Source organism: Pteropus medius, unplaced genomic scaffold (assembly GCF_902729225.1).
Source record: "Pteropus medius unplaced genomic scaffold, Ma_sr-lr_union100, whole genome shotgun sequence".
NCBI lineage: Eukaryota > Metazoa > Chordata > Mammalia > Chiroptera > Pteropodidae > Pteropus > Pteropus medius.
The window spans coordinates 22999586-23017809 of record NW_024351729.1 but is presented as its reverse complement, the minus strand read 5'-3'; the positions used below and the strand labels follow the sequence as shown (position 1 = coordinate 23017809).

Below are 18224 nucleotides of genomic sequence, written 5' to 3'. Positions count from 1 at the left end.
ACCTTCCTGGCCTCACCAGGCTCTTATTGCAGCTCCGTGGGGCTCAGACCAACTTCACACACATGCAACTTAAAGCACCTCGCCTCCTGCCCCAGGATTCCTCTGTTGACCCTGCAGCCCAAGTGTGTGCAACATGGAAGTGCAGGGAGAGTTCATGCTAACGGAGAAAGATTTAACCCATTGCCGAATGGAGCAAGTGCATAAATTTTCCCACCCTTATCGCCTCTCCTACCCCCTGACCCAAAGAATGGTTCCAAGATGCCACTCACTTGCCTGCACCTTCTCTAGAATAAATTCTCCCCCATTCCCTGTTTTTATTTTATTTGTTTGTTTGTTTATTTTAAGCGAGGCAACCCTTGGTTGACCTCACAGATTGTAAGGACCTTGTTAGTTTACAATCCCTCATTTTTTTAAATTTCTTATGCCTACAGCACCTGGTCTTCCTAGGTGGTCTCCCATCCAAGTACTAACCAGGCCCGACCCTGCTTAGCTTCCAAGATCAGATGGGATCAGGCTCTTCATTCCCAGTTTTACCCTCTTTGGCCCCCATTCTGCTTTCTAGAATTGCACTCGTTATTGAAATCCAAAATCAGATCTGCTTTTTCTGGAGTCCAGATTAAGATACCAGCTTTCCTAATTCTCATGAAGGAGAAGTCCTCCGCTCATGGTTATTCCCAAAAGAAAAAGGCATTCATGAAACAAGAAGGCCACAGCACTTTATTTAGGACAGACATGAAGGATTTCCCTAGTATTCGTCCCCTTCCTCATCTCCCTCTCCCTCCATACTATCTATGCCCACCTCCTCATAATCCTTCTCCAGGGCAGCCATATCCTCCCGGGCCTCAGAGAACTCACCCTCCTCCATGCCCTCACCCACATACCAGTGCACAAATGCCCTCTTGGCGTACATCAGGTCGAACTTGTGGTCCAGGCGGGCCCAGGCCTCGGCGATGGCGGTCGTGTTGCTCAGCATGCACACGGCACGCTGCACCTTGGCCAGGTCGCCCCCGGGCACCACAGTGGGTGGCTGGTAGTTGATACCAACCTTGAAGCCCGTGGGGCACCAGTCCACGAACTGAATGCTACGCTTGGTCTTAATGGAAGCAATGGCGGTGTTGACATCCTTGGGCACCACGTCTCCACGGTACAGCAGGCAGCAGGCCATGTACTTGCCATGACGCGGATCACATTTCACCATCTGGTTGGCAGGCTCGAAGCAGGCATTGGTGATCTCTGCCACCGACAGCTGCTCGTGGTAGGCCTTCTCTGCAGAGATGACTGGTGCATAGGTGGCCAGGGGGAAGTGGATGCGAGGGTAGGGCACCAGGTTGGTCTGGAACTCTGTCAGGTCCACATTGAGGGCCCCGTCGAAGCGCAGGGAGGCTGTGATGGAGGAGACGATCTGGCTGATGAGGCGGTTGAGGTTGGTGTAGGTTGGGCGCTCGATGTCCAGGTTGCGGCGGCAGATGTCATAGATGGCTTCGTTGTCCACCATGAAGGCACAGTCCGAGTGCTCCAGGGTGGTGTGGGTGGTCAGGATGGAGTTGTAGGGCTCGACCACGGCTGTGGACACCTGGGGTGCTGGGTAGATGGAGAACTCCAGCTTGGATTTCTTGCCATAGTCAACAGAGAGCCGCTCCATCAGGAGCGAGGTGAAGCCGGAGCCGGTGCCACCCCCAAAGCTGTGGAAGATGAGGAACCCTTGGAGTCCTGTGCACTGGTCAGCCTAGAAAGTGAAAGTGCAGAGAAATGTGGGGTGTGAAGCACAGCCGACAAGTAAGAAAGAACCCACTTGTGCTATCTCAAACTTCCCAAAAGTTTCATAAAATCCTTCGAAGACTTTTCCAAGAACACAAAACAGATCCTCACAGGGTAGGCCTACGCTCTCTCCTCTTTGTTCCTCTTTCTCTCTAAAACCCCCTGAGGTCTCTAATAGACAGCTCTCTTGAATCTTGTGACATGATCTTTTTAATCATCATAACCTGCCAGCTCCACCAAGCTTCATACTGTGTCCCTCTGATTTAACTTCAGATGTTTCTGGAGGGCTTCTCTACTGCGATCAGCAATCCTCATCTTTGGTGGAGGCCGAAGTCCATCGCAGAGCCTTGGGCTGGCATTATTTAGATCCCTGTTTTTCACAGGGCCTTCTGCCCACACCCCTACAGCACAAGGTGATATTCTGGGAATGCTTATGGACTCTGTAACTTGGCCAGGCAGCCCGTGGACAGGTTTGCCCTGGTGGTCACTCTGCTCAGCATGGAACCCATTGCTATAGGAGATAAATAAGACACCCAGCTCCAGGCTGGAGCCTACACCCTGCCTCCCATGATCAGAATGCAGGGCCCTGATCCTGTGTGTTTAAAACTCCTCCAGGAGGCTCTCCTAAGGGCTGAAGCTGCCCCATCTGGTCTCCAGAGCACTTCATAACAGGAATCCAGATTCCCCCTTCCCCAGCCCTCCTCCCTTCTCTCACCAGCTTCCGAATCCGGTCCAGCACCAGGTCGATGAGCTCCTTTCCAATGGTGTAGTGGCCTCGGGCATAGTTATTGGCAGCATCTTCCTTACCTGTGATGAGCTGCTCTGGATGGAAAAGTTGGCGGTATGTGCCTGTCCGAACTTCATCTGTAACGAACAGAGTTTTAGGCCCCTCTCCTCTTGCAGCCTGGCTCCCAGAGCCCCAGAGTACCCAGAAGGGGTGGGGTCTCCAGGCCCCAAGTTCTACCCTAGAGGAGCCCCATTCAGGCTATTGCCATTGCCCTTGACTTTAAGTGTTCTTCGATGAAAACGAAAGGGATGTGGAGTGACCTTGAGACTCTGGAGCTGAGTGATGGTGTTTCTGCAGATCTGGAGTTCTAATTGGCTGCAGCACCTGGAGCCACAAACTCCCATGCTCTCCAGTTATAAAGACTTGCTGTGGTACTTGGGACAAGGCTATGCTGGAGACTGATCATCACTCACCGATCACAGTGGGTTCCAGATCCACAAACACGGCCCGGGGCACATGTTTTCCTGCCCCGGTTTCACTAAAGAAGGTGTTAAAGGAGTCATCCGCTCCCCCGATGGTCTTGTCGCTGGGCATCTGCCCATCTGGTTGGATCCCATGTTCCAAGCAGTAGAGCTCCCAGCAAGCATTGCCAATCTGCACACCGGCCTGCCCCACGTGGACTGAGATGCATTCACGCTGAGAGAGCAAAGGGCAGAGAACACCCTTAGCAGAGAGAAACATATCAAGCCTGGACATGATTTTTGCCTTCTTTCCTTGAATTGCCAAGGGCAAATGTTCCTGGACTTTGCTCTTCTTGCCCTAACTCTTATGTCTAAGCATTTACTGGTGGCACTGACTCTGGTAGCTGAGCCAAAACCCTCAGGAAAAGCAGATGTGGGCAATTCTAAAATTATAGAGTCTTGCTCGGTGACTAAGCATTTTGAGGAATGTTGAGGGAATCAAATAAGTCTGACAGAGTACAAAAGTCAACCTACTCATGTTCAGAAAGAAATTAGGGGCCACTGGCGAAGAAAGCAAGTGAAGTTTCAGGGGTCAGAGTTAAGGAAGAGATTTAGAAAAGCAAAAAAGAATTCTGGATCCATGTAATAGGTAGAAATGCCAGCGAGGAAGGGAAAAGTGGGCCTGAAATGGAGGCACATATGCTGTTCTTTCCTCTTTACGTGTGCGTGGTTCTGGAGTGCAGCAGGGCTGGGAAGAAAGGTCTTTCCTGCATGATTCAAGGCTGGTGGTCAACCCTTGACCCCTGAAGCAAAACTGGGACAACCTGCTTGGTCCTAGATAAGAGAAAGGTCAGCGCCCTTCCTGGGAAGCCCCATGAGAATCAGGAAGGCTTAATCTTCTTGCTTCATCACATTTATTGAGCCTTTACTATGTGCCAAACATTGTGCTGACACTGGAGACACATAACACCTAATACTTGGTCCCTGCCCTCAAGAAGCTCACTGTCTAAGGAAGGGAGAATTTCATGCATTAGCAGATGTGTGACAGTGTGGCAAGTGGAATATAAGAGAATGTCTCCTAGCTCTGCTTGAGAAGTAATTACCACAGACCTCAGAAACAAAATGAGCACACTCATCAAATTTCCCACAACTTTAAGGTTTAAAAATGTGGAGGATGTAAAGCAATGTGAACTCACACTGCTAGAAGAACCCTAAAGTGATAAGTCTGTTTTGGATAGTAATTTGGCAATATCTAGGAAAGCTGAAGATGCTCTTGCTCTAGAGAGATTCTCACCTAGGTAAATAAGAAAACGGATGCAAAAACAGTCACAGCACTGTAAAAAAAGAAGCCAACTGAATGTCCTTCAATGGGAGAAGATGGATAAAGAATGATCTGGAAATAGAAGTGAATCAACTACAAGGAAGAATTTTACCCAGAAAATTCTTACCAGGAAAAAAAGTAAATTAAAAAGAATCATACAACGTACTACCATTTATATAAAACTTTAATTTGTAAATCACTACCGTGTATCATTTACAGACGAATTTATATATTTACTATATATCCTTGTAAAGTGTGTGTGTTGCAAAAATAAAGAAAGCAAGGGAAACTCTAACACTTAGCATAATAATTGTCTCTGGTAGAGGTGAGTGCAATTGGAGATTTTATCTCTTAAAATGGGTAGCAGGTGTTCATTATATTATTCTTTACACCTTTTTGCATGTCTGAAATATTTCATAAATCTTTAATGAGGATGCTTCCTCCACAAATTTAACAAGTCGCTGACATTTTTGTATGACATAAGAGCCTTGACTTCTTATGATTTTTAGACTAGGATTAATCCATAAATCACTTGTATCCCAGACCCATTACTTCTCTACTTGTGCTGAGCAAGAGTTAGTGTCCTCCCCTGTGACACGGGAGCAATAATAAGAGGCCCCTCCTAGAATTCCTAGGAGAATAAAATGAAAGAATGCATGCATGTTGTTTGGTTCATTTTGTGACACATACTAAGGTATACCATACATGTTGGCTTCCCCTACCAACTCCCCATCCCCCAATTCCTATGGTCATAATAATAGACGATAATGAATTAAGCTGGGAGAGATTGAGAGACAAGGAGTTCAGAAATCCCCAGGTCCAGGAGGGAGGGCTGACTCAGCTCACCCACCACCTGGTGAGGCCAGGAAATGCTGCCGCACCTTCAAGTCTGCCCAGGCTCTATCTAAAAGCCAGACACTGTCCTAATCCCCACAACTGCTGGTCCATGCAAGGTGTCTCTGACCTCTTGGATATGCCTGAGATGCTGGAAATGATGCCCCTTATGGTGGTGCAGCAGGTTTGGGGCAAAGAACTCAGCCTTTAGAGTCATGCAGACTTTGCCTCAAAGCCCCATCCCTCTATGAATTCAGACAAGTTGCTTTGCCTCAGTTGCTCTAGCTTTATTTATTTATTTTTTTTACTGTAAAAAAATAGTATAATCGGGTACCCAGACCAGCAGGCTTTATCATTATGTCGATTAGTTCCCATACATTAATGAGGTGCCAGGCACTGTGCTAAGTGCGTCATATATGTTATCTAATTCAATCTTCACAACAACCCCCTTAGGTAAGTTCTTTTATTAACCCATTTTACAGATGACGAAACTGATTCTCAGAGAGGCTGAGCAACTAGCTCTTAACTGCTCTTCTCTCCTGCCTGGTAGGGAGATGGATTAAAGATATCAAATGAGCCCACATCCAGCCAACTCTCGATAAATGGGAGCACCCTCCCTTTCCTTCCTCCTTCTCTCTCTCCCCACTGATGTATAACTGCAGACAGGCCGGGCTGTGAGGATGTGTCCTCACAGCGGGGAGGTGGGACCACAGCGAATATGCCATGGGGCCCAGGGTTCGTCGGAAAATGCTGACACTTTCTGCTGCAGTCCTGCTTACCCCACACTCCCTACCCTTAAATTTAGAGCCTTTTAACAGTCCTGCTCCTGAAACCAGGCTCAGACCTATATCCTGCTTACCACCACCCTGTCCTTCTCCACTCCCTGTGTATGCCCCACATACCAGCACACTTGCAGGTGCCACACTCACATCTGGAAGTCTCTTTCTCCTCTTCCCCACCTTATATACCTACACACTATAGCCCCCTGAATACCTGGACTCCCAAAGATCCTTTACACCACCCACCTGGGCCCACTGAGACCCTTGCTTGCATATCCCCCACCACTGCTCACCATGCTGCCTGGCTGGGGGTTGGCTGGGGTCGTCTGTCTTTCTGTCTGCTTCTAGATGGAAAGCAGGGACTGGTCTGTGAGAGACTCACAGCTGCCAGTCTCCTTATACTCTCTAGTCTGCTTTCGGGGTGGGAATGTTGTTAGAAACATTCCCAGGAGGGCAGGCCTGTTGACTTGGTTACCAGGCAACAGGCAAGTCCTGGGCCTGGGCCCAAATAGGGGAGTGAGGTGGAGTGTGGGTGGGGCTATGAAGAGTCTGCAGTGAACCAGAAATAAGGTGTCCTCAGGCAAGAGATCAATCTAGGTTTCTGGGTAGAAACTCAGACTATCATAGAATATAGGGAACTAGAGCTTGGTTTTAGCCCTGTCTCTAGCATTTAACTCTTTGGCCTCAGTTTTCTCATCTATAGAATGGGGAGAAGTAGTATTATGAGGACTAAACAAGACAAACTCTCTTAAGTGCTCAGTGCAGAATTGTTGTTCTCCTCCATGAAGAAAACAAGCTAATGAGCAGGGCTCGGGACTACTTGCCAGCATCTCTCCCTATTTCAGGGCAAGTCGCTACTGGTCTAGCTTGTCCTGATTTCTCCATAGAAGGAGTCACCCTATGGCCTTAGGCAAAATTATGAAATAAAACATATTAATCTCTGACATTTGTACCTTGCTTTGTAGTTCTTAAAGCAGCTTCACCCTCATCTCCTTTGAGTCCCTCAGCAACTTTATGAGGTAGGCAAGGTGGGGCCTCCATTCCCACAATGAAGGAAAGGAAATTGAAGCCTCTTGTGTCTTGCCTAAGGTCTCATGGGGTTAATTAGTGGTAGAGTTAGGATTCATCTGGGACTCAGGCTCAGAGCTTCTCTTTCCACATGGCAGAGTTGTCACTGTCCCTCACCCCGCTCCCGTGTCTCTATTTCCTTCTTTTGCATCTTAAATTGCATAGTCAGTGGCGATCATTCTTTTGCATACCTCTCAACTCCCTTGCCTCCCTCCAGCTTCGGCAGCCTTGTTTGACCAAACAAACCCATTTCTTCATCAACTCCAAGCCTGTACTGACCCAATTTAACAATGGAAAAACCTAGAACCAAGTGGATGGATCTGACTTCAAATGCATGACCAGTAACCTCAAATGGACCTTAATGTTCCCTAACCTGGTTTACACTATGTCTCTCCTGTCACTCTTCCAGATATCAACTATGACTTGGAATAGGAATACCAGATTTAGCCTAGCAACCCCATCCAGGAAGTAGTTGCTAATGTGAAATTTCAATCACTGTGGCAAATGGTAGGGGTTATTTTGAGGTAGGGGCTTTTTCAGAGTCCTTCCTATGACAGTGTATAGGAAGTGACCCAGAATATCAAGACAGTTAACTCTGGTTTTGGCTGCAAACTGGTCTTCTCTCACCTGCCTGGAATTAAGAGGCCAAGATCTCAAGAGAGAAGACACAGTCGATCGACATTCAAAGGTAAGGAAGCCCAGCCTCCCACTGTGTTGATCCCTGAAGCCACAGACCTCGGGAATTATCATCCTGAGGAATTATTATCCAGATGGAGGGATCTGGGGCCCAGAGGGCTCACTGGGTCCTAAACTCTCTTGTCTAGCACTTTGATGTCTCCTAACTGGTCTTTGAAATTTGGCATTTCATAGTCAACCTAGACATCACCACCTCTGGAAAGAAAATGATCCTAAAGGAGGGGTATTATGTCAAACAGAGTAAAGAGGTTGAGATTTTTAAAAGCATATGAATGTATCTAAGTTATAAAACAAGAGGCAGTCAATCCTCTTAAGTCCTTCAAATAGTTATTGAATGTCTATATACCAAGCACTTTTCCAGGTGCTAGGGATCCAGTGGCGGACAAAAAGAGTCTGTGCTCTTAAGGAGCTGACATTGTCGTGGGGAGACATATAATACATAAAGAAGACAACTTCAGATATCAATAAGCATGTGAAGAAAACAAAACAGGATAATGGCACAGGAAGAGATGGGAAGTGGGGGGTTACTCTTGGGAGGGAGCAGCTCTCTAAGAAAGTGATAGTTGCACTGAGACTGGATGACAAAGAGGCAGCCACGGCAAGATCTGGATAAGAGTGCTCCAGGCAGAGAGAGTAGAGAGGGCAAATGTTCATAGGTAGGAGTGAGCCCCATATGTTCGAGAAAACAAGAGTGAGGGAGGGAGATATTATACAAGATGAGAGCACAGAGGTAAGGGGGCCTTGGTGGAGAATATCTTTTAGTACAAGTGCAATGGGAGGGTTTAAGAAAGCATCACTGCGACTTTGTGTTTTAGAGAGATTATTGCAGCTGCAGTATGGAGAATGCATGATAGAAGTTCCAGAGTAGAAGCAGGAAGCTAGTTAGGAGACTACCGTAGGCATCCAAAAATGAGGGGACGAGGGCTTGGACTAGAATGGGAGTGGTAGGAAGTAGCTGGGTTTGAAGTAATGGAACATGTTAATGTGGGGTATGGCAGACCTGTCCAACAGACTTACCTGCCCCTGCCTCCACCTCTTTGCTAGCAGGGTCCTGATTTTGTTTAATTACTCACCCTTCCACTTGCTCAAGGAAGATGACCTTTCTTCAGACCTAGGGATAAGTATGAGTATAGAGTAATCTAAACCCTTCATGGTAATTCCATTCCCTCCTTTCAGTGACTGGTTTAGGCACCGGGCTAGTGAGATATAACGGGAAGTCTGCAAGGGTGCTTTAAGGAAAGGTTTTTCTCCCTGATAAAAAGATGTGGGAGGAAACTCCCCTCTCTTGCCTTAGGAAAATGTCATATGAAGACATGCTACTTGGAGCTGCTGCAGCCATTTTGTAATCATGAGGGAAGATGTCACCAGCTTATTGAGATGCCAGAGCAGAAAGCTGGAAATACCGGAGTTATTGGTGACATTAGTAAATTAATCCCAGAACCGCCCTGTACTCAGATTTCTTGTGGGATAATAAACATTCTCATTGTTTATGTTGCAGTTAGTTAAGCTTTCCATTATTTGCAGCAAAAAAAAAAAAAAAAAATTCTAACTAATAAAAAAGGGGGGAAAAGGGGAGAAAGAGAGAAATGTAGGATGATCCTAGGTTTTTAAACTAATCACGTAGTTGGGAGATGATATTATTTACTCAAGACTCAGAAGCCCAAGACTGAAGCAGGATTGGCAGTGAATGGGGTTAAGGTAGGATATTGAGAGTTCTACTTTGAATGTGTTCTGTTTAAGATGTCTAACAGGCTTTCAAGTGACGATATCAAGAAGGCAAATAGTCATGGGAGTCTGAAGTTCAGAGGAGAGGTCCAAACTGGAGATGCAAATTTGAGAGTAATCAGCATATAGGTGATATTTCTCTTTATTTCTTTCTTTCACTGTGGTTTGGGAATGTATATAATCTAGCTCTGTTTCTTTTTTAATAACCCTAGAAATGTTACAAAATTTTTTTTATTAAGGACATTTAAAAATATTCTCAAAGTGGAGATAATATAATAAAACCCCGTATACTCATCATCTATCTTCAGCAATTGCTCCTTCGGGGAGAAAAACAAATAAAGCCAAGTGAGACCCTGGGACTGAGCTAGGGTAAGACCGTCTTAGAAGTAAGACCACCAAGAAAGAGTGACCGGGACAAAAACCAGGAGAAAGGGGTGTCATTGAAACCAAGAAGGAAATGTTTCAAGGAGAAAGGAAGGATCAGCTATGTCAAACACTGCTGAGAGGCTGAGAAAGATGAAGATAGAGATATGATCTTTGGCAAGATGAAGGTCACTAGAGACCTTGGCAAGAGCATCTCAGTGGAGCATGGGAACCAAGCTTGCATGGAGAGTGGGGAGGAGAGAAGACATGGAGATATCCCTTTAGAAAGGTTGTGCTGTGAGAGGGAAGACAGCTGGTAGATACTCCAGTCTGAAAAAATAGAAGGATATGCACTAAGGCTCAGCTCCACCCCTCCCAGATAGAATCAGTAGAGTCATTTGAAACTTTGAGGGCCTTGCTGCACTGCTCTGGGATGGAGATGTGAGATTTGGGGAAGGGATTAGAAAAGAGGGAAGAGGGATAGAGATCCAAAGAGAGAGTAGCCGGCTGGACACCCACGTAGGGTAAATGGACTAAGCAGTGATTCACTGGGAAGAGTGAAGAAGTGCCTGGAATCATCTAGATTCTGTACATGTTTGTGAATGTCAAAAAGTCTTCAGTCTGGTAATATGGACCATTACCTGCATATCCACACAGAGCTTATGGTCCAAGTTCAGGAGCATCTGTATATATCCTGAGAACATATACATAGTCTCTCTCTCTCTCTCTCTCTCTCTCTCTCTCTCTCTCTCTCTCTCTCTCTCTCTCTCTCTCTCTCTCTCTCCACACACACACACACACACATACACACACACACACACACACAGAATCTATATTCCACTAACATGCCTTAGGCATTTCTCCCTGCACCCTTGTCTTCTCCATTTTCCCTGTGAGAAGGCCTGCTCCAGGGTTGTAAACTTTGCTATAGGGGCCACGGTAACATAAATGTGTAATATGAGCTGAGCGTATGATGTTAAATGGCAACAAACACTCATCCTCTGTGTCAGGGGGACACAGAGTGGTAAGAACTGAGTGAACTGAAGCAGCTTGTTGTCCGTCCTAAGAAAACAGCCACCACCCAGCTCCACTTGTTGTCCTACTGGTTTCCTGTTGCTGCTGTAACAAATTGTTGCAAACTTAGTAGCTTAAAACAACACAAATTTATTATATTGCATTTCCGGAGATCAGAAGTCCAAAATTGGTCTTATGGTGCTAAACTCAAGATCTTGGCAGGGTTGCCTCCTTCTAGAGGCTCTAGAAGAGAATATATTCCTCATTTTTCCCATCTACTAGAGGCTGCCCACACTCCTAGACTCATGGCTCTCTTCCATCTTGAAAGCCAACAATTATATCACTCTGATCTCTACTTCTGACCTCTCTTTCCTGACTCTGACCCTTCTGCCTCCCTCTTTCATTTATAAGAACTTTTGTAATTACATTGGGCCCACCCAGAAAAATCCAGAATTATCTCCCAGTCTCAGGATCTTTACCTTATCATATCTGTGAAGCTTTTTGCCATATAAGGTAACATAGTCATAGGTTTTGGGGATTAGGATGTGGACATCTTTGGGGGCTATCATTCTGCCTACCACTGTTGCTAAATGGGAATGAAGGCCTGGTATGGCCAGACCTTCTAGTTCTTTTCAATAAGAGCTAGAAAGCTGCATTTTTACCTGACTGTGCAGAAAAGAGTTAACATAGCTGGCCTGAGACTGCTATCCTTAGAAAGGCCTACTTGCAAAGTTGGCCCTTGGCTGGCATCTGGGAACTTGGCTCTTGGAGCATTCCCAATCAACAGTTAACTGACAATGATAGTTCATTGTGCATTGACTATTTGTGTAAAATGGTTTATGCTGAATACCTCTTTTTCTTTTAGGAGTCCGGAATTTTCATATGAGCTTGGCAGAGGTGACCAGCCCTCAATAAAAACCTTGGGCGCTGCGTCTCTAATGGTTTTGTTTGTTTGTTTGTTTGTTTTTCAGAAACTCTGTAAGGAGATGTTGCTCCATTTTCATTCTGGAGGAAGAACACACTTGTGAGCCCTTATGGGAGGAAGAGGGCGTAGAATCCTCCAGACTCCCCTTGTGTCTTTTCTCCTTCTGATCCAGCTGTGTATCCCTCCTACACTGCTGTGAGAAACCTTAGTTGTGAGTACTACTTTTTGCTGGGTCCTTTGAGCCCTTCTGGCTAATCTCTTTACATGGAGGTGGGCTTGAGGATACTGTAACACAAAGACAATTTCTGATTTTTTTTTCATATTCTAAATGCTACAGGAGTTAACACTGTGAGTGCCAAACAAAACATTTCTGAGAGGGAATCTGGCCTTCAGGCCACCATTTTGTAACTTCTGGCTTCTTAGACTTCTACCCTAATTTTAGTCCCATCTCTAAAGTGAAACGATTCATCTGACACACACTTAGCAAATGTCTATGATGTGCTAAGCACCATGCTGGCAACTAAGGACACAAAGATGAATAAGACAGTTCTTATCTTCAACAAGTCTGCTATCTGGTAAGATGGACATGTACACAAACAAATGCAGCATGATGTGCTACATGCACTAAATTCAAACAAATGAATGAAATGCTCTAAGAATCCAGACAGCTGCATTCATAGTGCTTTGCTGTGTCTTTATACATCTCTAAATTCATCTGGTCCTCACGATCTGAAGTTATCCCAGTTTTACAAATAAAGAGCCTAAACCTGAAGGTCAAAGAGGTTTAGGGTTTTGCCCAAGAGAGCTAAAATTTCTTACGATATTCGTTCTGCTGGTGTAGGAGTACACAACGGAAAAAGAGAGCCAGGGAAGATCTGCAAGAGGCTATGTGTTCTCTAATCACCAGTGGTTCTTGCTCTGTAGAGACTGTGACCCCGTTTCTTAAAGCAGCCTCACTCTATGCCCTTGTCAGTTTTCTTTTTGATGAATGAGTCTTGTTCTCTCAACCAGATGGCAAGTCCACTGGGAAGAGAGACTTTGTCATGTTTCATTGTATTCCTTTCCATGTCTTGCCTAAGTAAGGTGTCAATTAGCTATTTTGTTGATAGAAAGTTGCCATGCTAGTTATTTTATCCTACTGTGTTGTGTTGTCAGACAGCCCTGGCCCTAGGAAACACTGTGGTAGGAGAGGCAGGTGAATCCTTTCACTAGCTGGGAGACAGGTTTCTTAGGAGTGCCAGTGGGCACACGGGCACTTTCTAATGAATATCCCCTGTGAAAGAAGACAGCTAGAAAATGTAAGGCACTGAAGAAAAGGCAGAAGTAGATGGAACAGCCCATTCTTTCAAGAAATAGAAATAAAAAATAGAAAGAAGATATAGCTTCTGCTGAGGTTTCCACCTGAGCGCCCATGGTGTTAAGATACAAGTCGCAGATCCTGCCCGTGGCTTATAGACAGAAGAGGATGGAAAAGTCAAAATCGGTCAGGATATCAGAATCTCCATTTTCATTTCTTCTCTTCAGTGTCAACAAACATTTTGATACCTCACAACAATGCTTTCAGGGTGGAATCCTTTTCCCGGATCAAGGACTCAGTAAGGTTAAATCACCTGCCCAAGGTCACATAGGGTAGTCAGGATGCGAAGCCAGGTTCTAAGGGCTTCAGTCCAGAGCTCCCGCAGTTCTGGCAGGAGGAAAGCGGGCAGGTGGCAGTGACAAGGGCTCGCTAATAGTGACGGCGCTGATGACGAGACCACTGACCAGCCAGCAGCGGCCGAGCCGTGGCAGATTCTCCAGGTGGGCTCTCAGCACCCTGGCGCTCAGGCTATGCAGCTCCCGGTCCTCGGCCACCCACAGGCGTTGGCGAAGGCCGGCTGTCCCGGCCAGGAACCAGCAGGCTGTGTGCCGCCGCAAGGGGTTCCTCGGGGACGGGCCGAGGCCAGACAGCCGGTTGGAACCTCCAGGGAGGCGGAGGACAGCCAGTTGGAACCCCCGGGGAGGGCACGTACGAAGAAGGCGGGCTGCAGCCACCTCGGAAGTGAAGCCTCTACGGCACTCGGCCTAAATCAGAACACCTGAGCTACTGGCGTCCCATGACGCAGGTGCAGGCGAAACGCTCCCTGGCAATGCGGCCTGCATCCCTGCAGAGGAGCTCGAGAGCCTAGAGTATCGGCTCAAAACCCAAAGCGAAGGGTTAAAACCGGGGATGCTACTCCTAACCCACATCCGGCAGGTGAGGAACCCCGGCAAAACGCGGGGCGGGGACCCGGTATGGCCCCACCCCTCCGGGGGCCGCCTACCCTTCAGGGGGCGTGGCCCCCGGGCCGCGCAGCTTCTAGTGGGCGAGCCGAGTGCGCGGCCCCGCCCCCCCGCCTATAAGTGAGGTGCGGCACTGCACCAGCGCACTTCTCACTGAGACCCGTCACCCGGACTCTGCGTGAGACCCACCGCCCAGACTCACCATGGTGAGTGCGGCCCCACCGGGGTCGCTGCTGTCCCCTAATTGCCCCTCTCCTTCCGCGACACTCCCTCCCGGAATGCTCGGAGCCCTCTGCCTGGCGTTCTAGGTCTCCAGGAGGTGCGAGGGTGTTTGCATTGCCCCCGACCCCGTCCCGGGGACTTCGGCGGAGCCATGCTGTTCACTTTCTAAGGCTGGGGAAAGAGGGTGGGGGGTATTCACTAGAAGCGAGCAATACTCCTGGAAATCCCTTCCTGCTTCACCAACCATTTGTGCCCTAACCCTCCTGAGGGGGGAGTCACGCGGTCTGGTGCCCAGTCCTTTCTGCGGGCGAGGGACACCCGCTTGGCCGCTCTCCGCCCCTAGCCTCCCCCAACCGGGTCCTTGGAACTGACCGAACATGTGCTTGGCTTGAGAAGGTGGAAGGGGGTCAGGTTACTTGGTCCAGCATCCCCTTTTCCTCCAGCTGTGTATGCATCCCTTCTCCCCACAGCCCCCGCCACCCCCTGTGACTCAGCACACCTCTTCTGAGCCAGGAGAGGTGGCGGGAATGGGGTTCGGTCTCGTGAGGCGAGCCGGCCCCTCTCCAGCCGGAGCCCGGGCGCGCGGACAGGCAGAGACAGCTGTCGCTGAGCGGGAGCGCGGGCCGAGGCCAGGTTGGGGGGAGGGGAAAGAGGTGCGTGTAGGGGGTGGTATTTATAGCCTAAGAACGGGGGCCGAAATCCAATCCTTGCTTTCCGCTGGGATGTAACTGGAAAGAATCTAAAAGCGGAGGGGCGGGGGGGGAGCGGACGAATACAGGGCCTGGGTGCAGGATGGCGCTCATCCTGCTCGGGGCAAGGCGGGTTACCTCTGGGGCCTCACTGCAGGTTCCGCTTCCTTTTCTGAGTATTTGGAAACCTTGCCCCCGCCATTTCGGTGTTGGAAAGGGAGGCTGCTCCGCCCGGCGCCGCACCACTTTGGCGCTTCAGGGGTTACTTTCAGATTGTCAGGGACGAGCCTAGGGCAGCGAATGCCCCAGTGCTCACCCATATTGCCAGCACCTGCCTTCTGCGTTCACCAGCATTATCACTATTTTCCTGAGGGTTGTCGCGTCGGATGAAGGTGGTGAAGACATGCAGAGTGTGGGGGTGGAGGTGGAGATTGGAGCCAGATAGGATTGATCCCCCGAGCCAGATGGGATTTAAAGGTGGGGGAGAGCGCATCCAGATGACAGTGTGGTCAGTTGATGCCAAACTGGAAGGTTGAGACACCTCTGCAGCCCACAGGAAATAAAGGGGGTTGGGCTTAATGAAATTCTAGTCCATCATTCTCAAAGCTATAAACACAGAAAACCTTCTGTTCCTTCTCAGGCTCTTGAGAAGCTGATTTTGTAGGAGCAGGACTGTCTTCCTGTCTCATGTGCACTTGCCCTCTCTATCCTCCCTGAGTGTTCTATGAATATGGCAGGGTCATGTCGAGCCACAGCTCTTACTTGACAAGGTCCCTTTGGAGAAGTAGGCTAAGGGGTTGGCCTGCCCTACTGGGTACCTCCATTTGGGGAGTCCCATGCTGGGGAGCCTTGGCAGGCTGCCAGCCTCTTCTGACCTTCGTCCAGCCCGAAGCCTCTATTTCTGCCAACTGAATCATCCTAGCTGGTAGGTGATAGGGTGGGAGAGAAGCTTATGAGTTGCGGACTTATGGATGTGGGGCTCATGCTGTGTCCTCTCTCTTTATCCCTCAGCGTGAATGCATCTCAGTCCATGTGGGGCAGGCAGGTGTCCAGATGGGCAATGCCTGCTGGGAGCTCTATTGTCTGGAACATGGGATTCAGCCTGATGGGCAAATGCCCAGTGACAAGACCATTGGTGGAGGGGATGATTCCTTCACTACCTTCTTCTGTGAAACCGGCGCTGGAAAGCACGTGCCCCGGGCAGTTTTTGTGGATTTGGAGCCCACTGTAATTGGTGAGAGGAAGAGGGGAGGGATGAGGGGAGTGGAGAGTGACTCTAAACTTCTCTCTGGAGAGAGGGTGTCTAGACCTGGCTTTCCTGGCCCTGAACACTCCTCACCCAGTTTCAATGTAAAGAAGGCAAGCTAGTTACAGGCTGGTGCAGTAGGTCTTGGGCAGTAGGTCTGGGTTTCCTTCCTCACATGCTGGTTATCTCACACTGGCAGAAGGATGAGCTTCCACAATCTGACTGCAGCTACCACGCTGAGGGAGGGAGGTCCCTGCTGAGCACAGCCTTGTGGTTTCTGCCTTAACGATGTGGTTTATGCCCTTCCAGATGAGATCCGAAATGGTCCATACCGGCAGCTCTTCCACCCAGAGCAGCTCATCACTGGGAAAGAGGATGCCGCAAATAACTATGCTCGTGGTCACTACACCATCGGCAAGGAGATCATTGACCCAGTGTTGGACCGGATCCGCAAGCTGGTAAGAGTCTGGCATGGAAGGGAGGAAGCTTTTGAGGCAGTGCTAATAGTCGGGAACATTTTTTCAGCTCCTTTTCAGGGGTCATCTATATTTGTACATGTTCCAGAGTGTGCTACTTCATTAATCTTTGTCCTGGCTCCTAAGATATTTAGACTTTTGTGGAGCTAGAAGATAAGAGTTCCTCAGGCCCCTCTCACCTACATTACTCTTTCTCTTTCTTGACTTTTAGTCAGACCAGTGCACAGGACTTCAGGGCTTCCTGGTCTTCCACAGCTTTGGGGGTGGCACCGGCTCCGGCTTCACCTCACTCCTGATGGAGCGGCTCTCTGTTGACTATGGCAAGAAATCCAAGCTGGAGTTCTCCATCTACCCAGCACCCCAGGTGTCCACAGCCGTGGTCGAGCCCTACAACTCCATCCTGACCACCCACACCACCCTGGAGCACTCGGACTGTGCCTTCATGGTGGACAACGAAGCCATCTATGACATCTGCCGCCGCAACCTGGACATCGAGCGCCCAACCTACACCAACCTCAACCGCCTCATCAGCCAGATCGTCTCCTCCATCACAGCCTCCCTGCGCTTCGACGGGGCCCTCAATGTGGACCTGACAGAGTTCCAGACCAACCTGGTGCCCTACCCTCGCATCCACTTCCCCCTGGCCACCTATGCACCAGTCATCTCTGCAGAGAAGGCCTACCACGAGCAGCTGTCGGTGGCAGAGATCACCAATGCCTGCTTCGAGCCTGCCAACCAGATGGTGAAATGTGATCCGCGTCATGGCAAGTACATGGCCTGCTGCCTGCTGTACCGTGGAGACGTGGTGCCCAAGGATGTCAACGCTGCCATTGCCGCCATCAAGACCAAGCGCAGCATTCAGTTCGTGGACTGGTGCCCCACGGGCTTCAAGGTTGGTATCAACTACCAGCCACCCACTGTGGTGCCCGGGGGCGACCTGGCCAAGGTGCAGCGTGCTGTGTGCATGCTGAGCAACACGACCGCCATCGCCGAGGCCTGGGCCCGCCTGGACCACAAGTTCGACCTGATGTACGCCAAGAGGGCATTTGTGCACTGGTATGTGGGTGAGGGCATGGAGGAGGGTGAGTTCTCTGAGGCCCGGGAGGATATGGCTGCCTTGGAGAAAGATTACGAGGAAGTAGGCATCGACTCCTATGAGGACGAGGATGAAGGAGAAGAATAGAACAACTGCCTGGAGCACACTCACTATGTTTATTGCAAAATCCTTTAGAAATAAACAGTCTCCTTGCACGGTTTCTTGTTCCCTCTGTGACTGCTTGAGCTTTTGTTGCCTTCCTCTCTGTGCTGCTGCTGCTTCTGCTGCTGCTTCTGCTGCCCTATTTGCTGCTCATGACCCTTTTTCCTTCCATGCTGAAGGAAGACGTGCCAAGGGGCCCTTGCCAGGCCCAGGAAACATGACCCCAGGGACCTTGATGTGAGTGAGATCTTAAGGGCACCCAGGATAAGGAGAAAATGAGGAACGAATCCTGGACCCGTCTGTCCAGCCACAAGCTGTTGAAGGATACGAGTCTTCACTTCCTTAAACTTAAGTCTAGCAGTTTCTGTATTTGAGTTAGACTACTACTCTGTTCTTCCTGCTGCTTCTGCATTCACCAACTCGAAGCAGGGCTTGGCCAGCACCTCTGTGCATTATGAAGGCT

At 48.9% G+C, this 18224-nt stretch overlaps 2 protein-coding genes across 2 annotated transcripts; one reads left to right on the top strand and one right to left on the bottom strand.

Moving 5' to 3' along the window:
* Positions 1 to 694: 694 nt before the first annotated feature.
* LOC120587682 (tubulin alpha-1B chain-like) lies at positions 695 to 6191 on the bottom strand. Its single transcript, XM_039844838.1, has 4 exons — positions 6174 to 6191; positions 2959 to 3181; positions 2474 to 2622; positions 695 to 1726 (listed from the first exon to the last, which is right to left on the bottom strand). Exons 1-4 carry the CDS (start codon positions 6174 to 6176, stop codon positions 746 to 748), a joined length of 1356 nt encoding a protein of 451 aa, XP_039700772.1. The 5' UTR covers positions 6177 to 6191; the 3' UTR covers positions 695 to 745.
* A 7848-nt stretch (positions 6192 to 14039) lies between these two features.
* Positions 14040 to 17819, top strand: LOC120587683 (tubulin alpha-4A chain). The gene is made up of 4 exons (XM_039844839.1): positions 14040 to 14136; positions 15853 to 16075; positions 16397 to 16545; positions 16775 to 17819. Exons 1-4 carry the CDS (start codon positions 14134 to 14136, stop codon positions 17744 to 17746), a joined length of 1347 nt encoding a protein of 448 aa, XP_039700773.1. The 5' UTR covers positions 14040 to 14133; the 3' UTR covers positions 17747 to 17819.
* Positions 17820 to 18224: the final 405 nt, after the last annotated feature.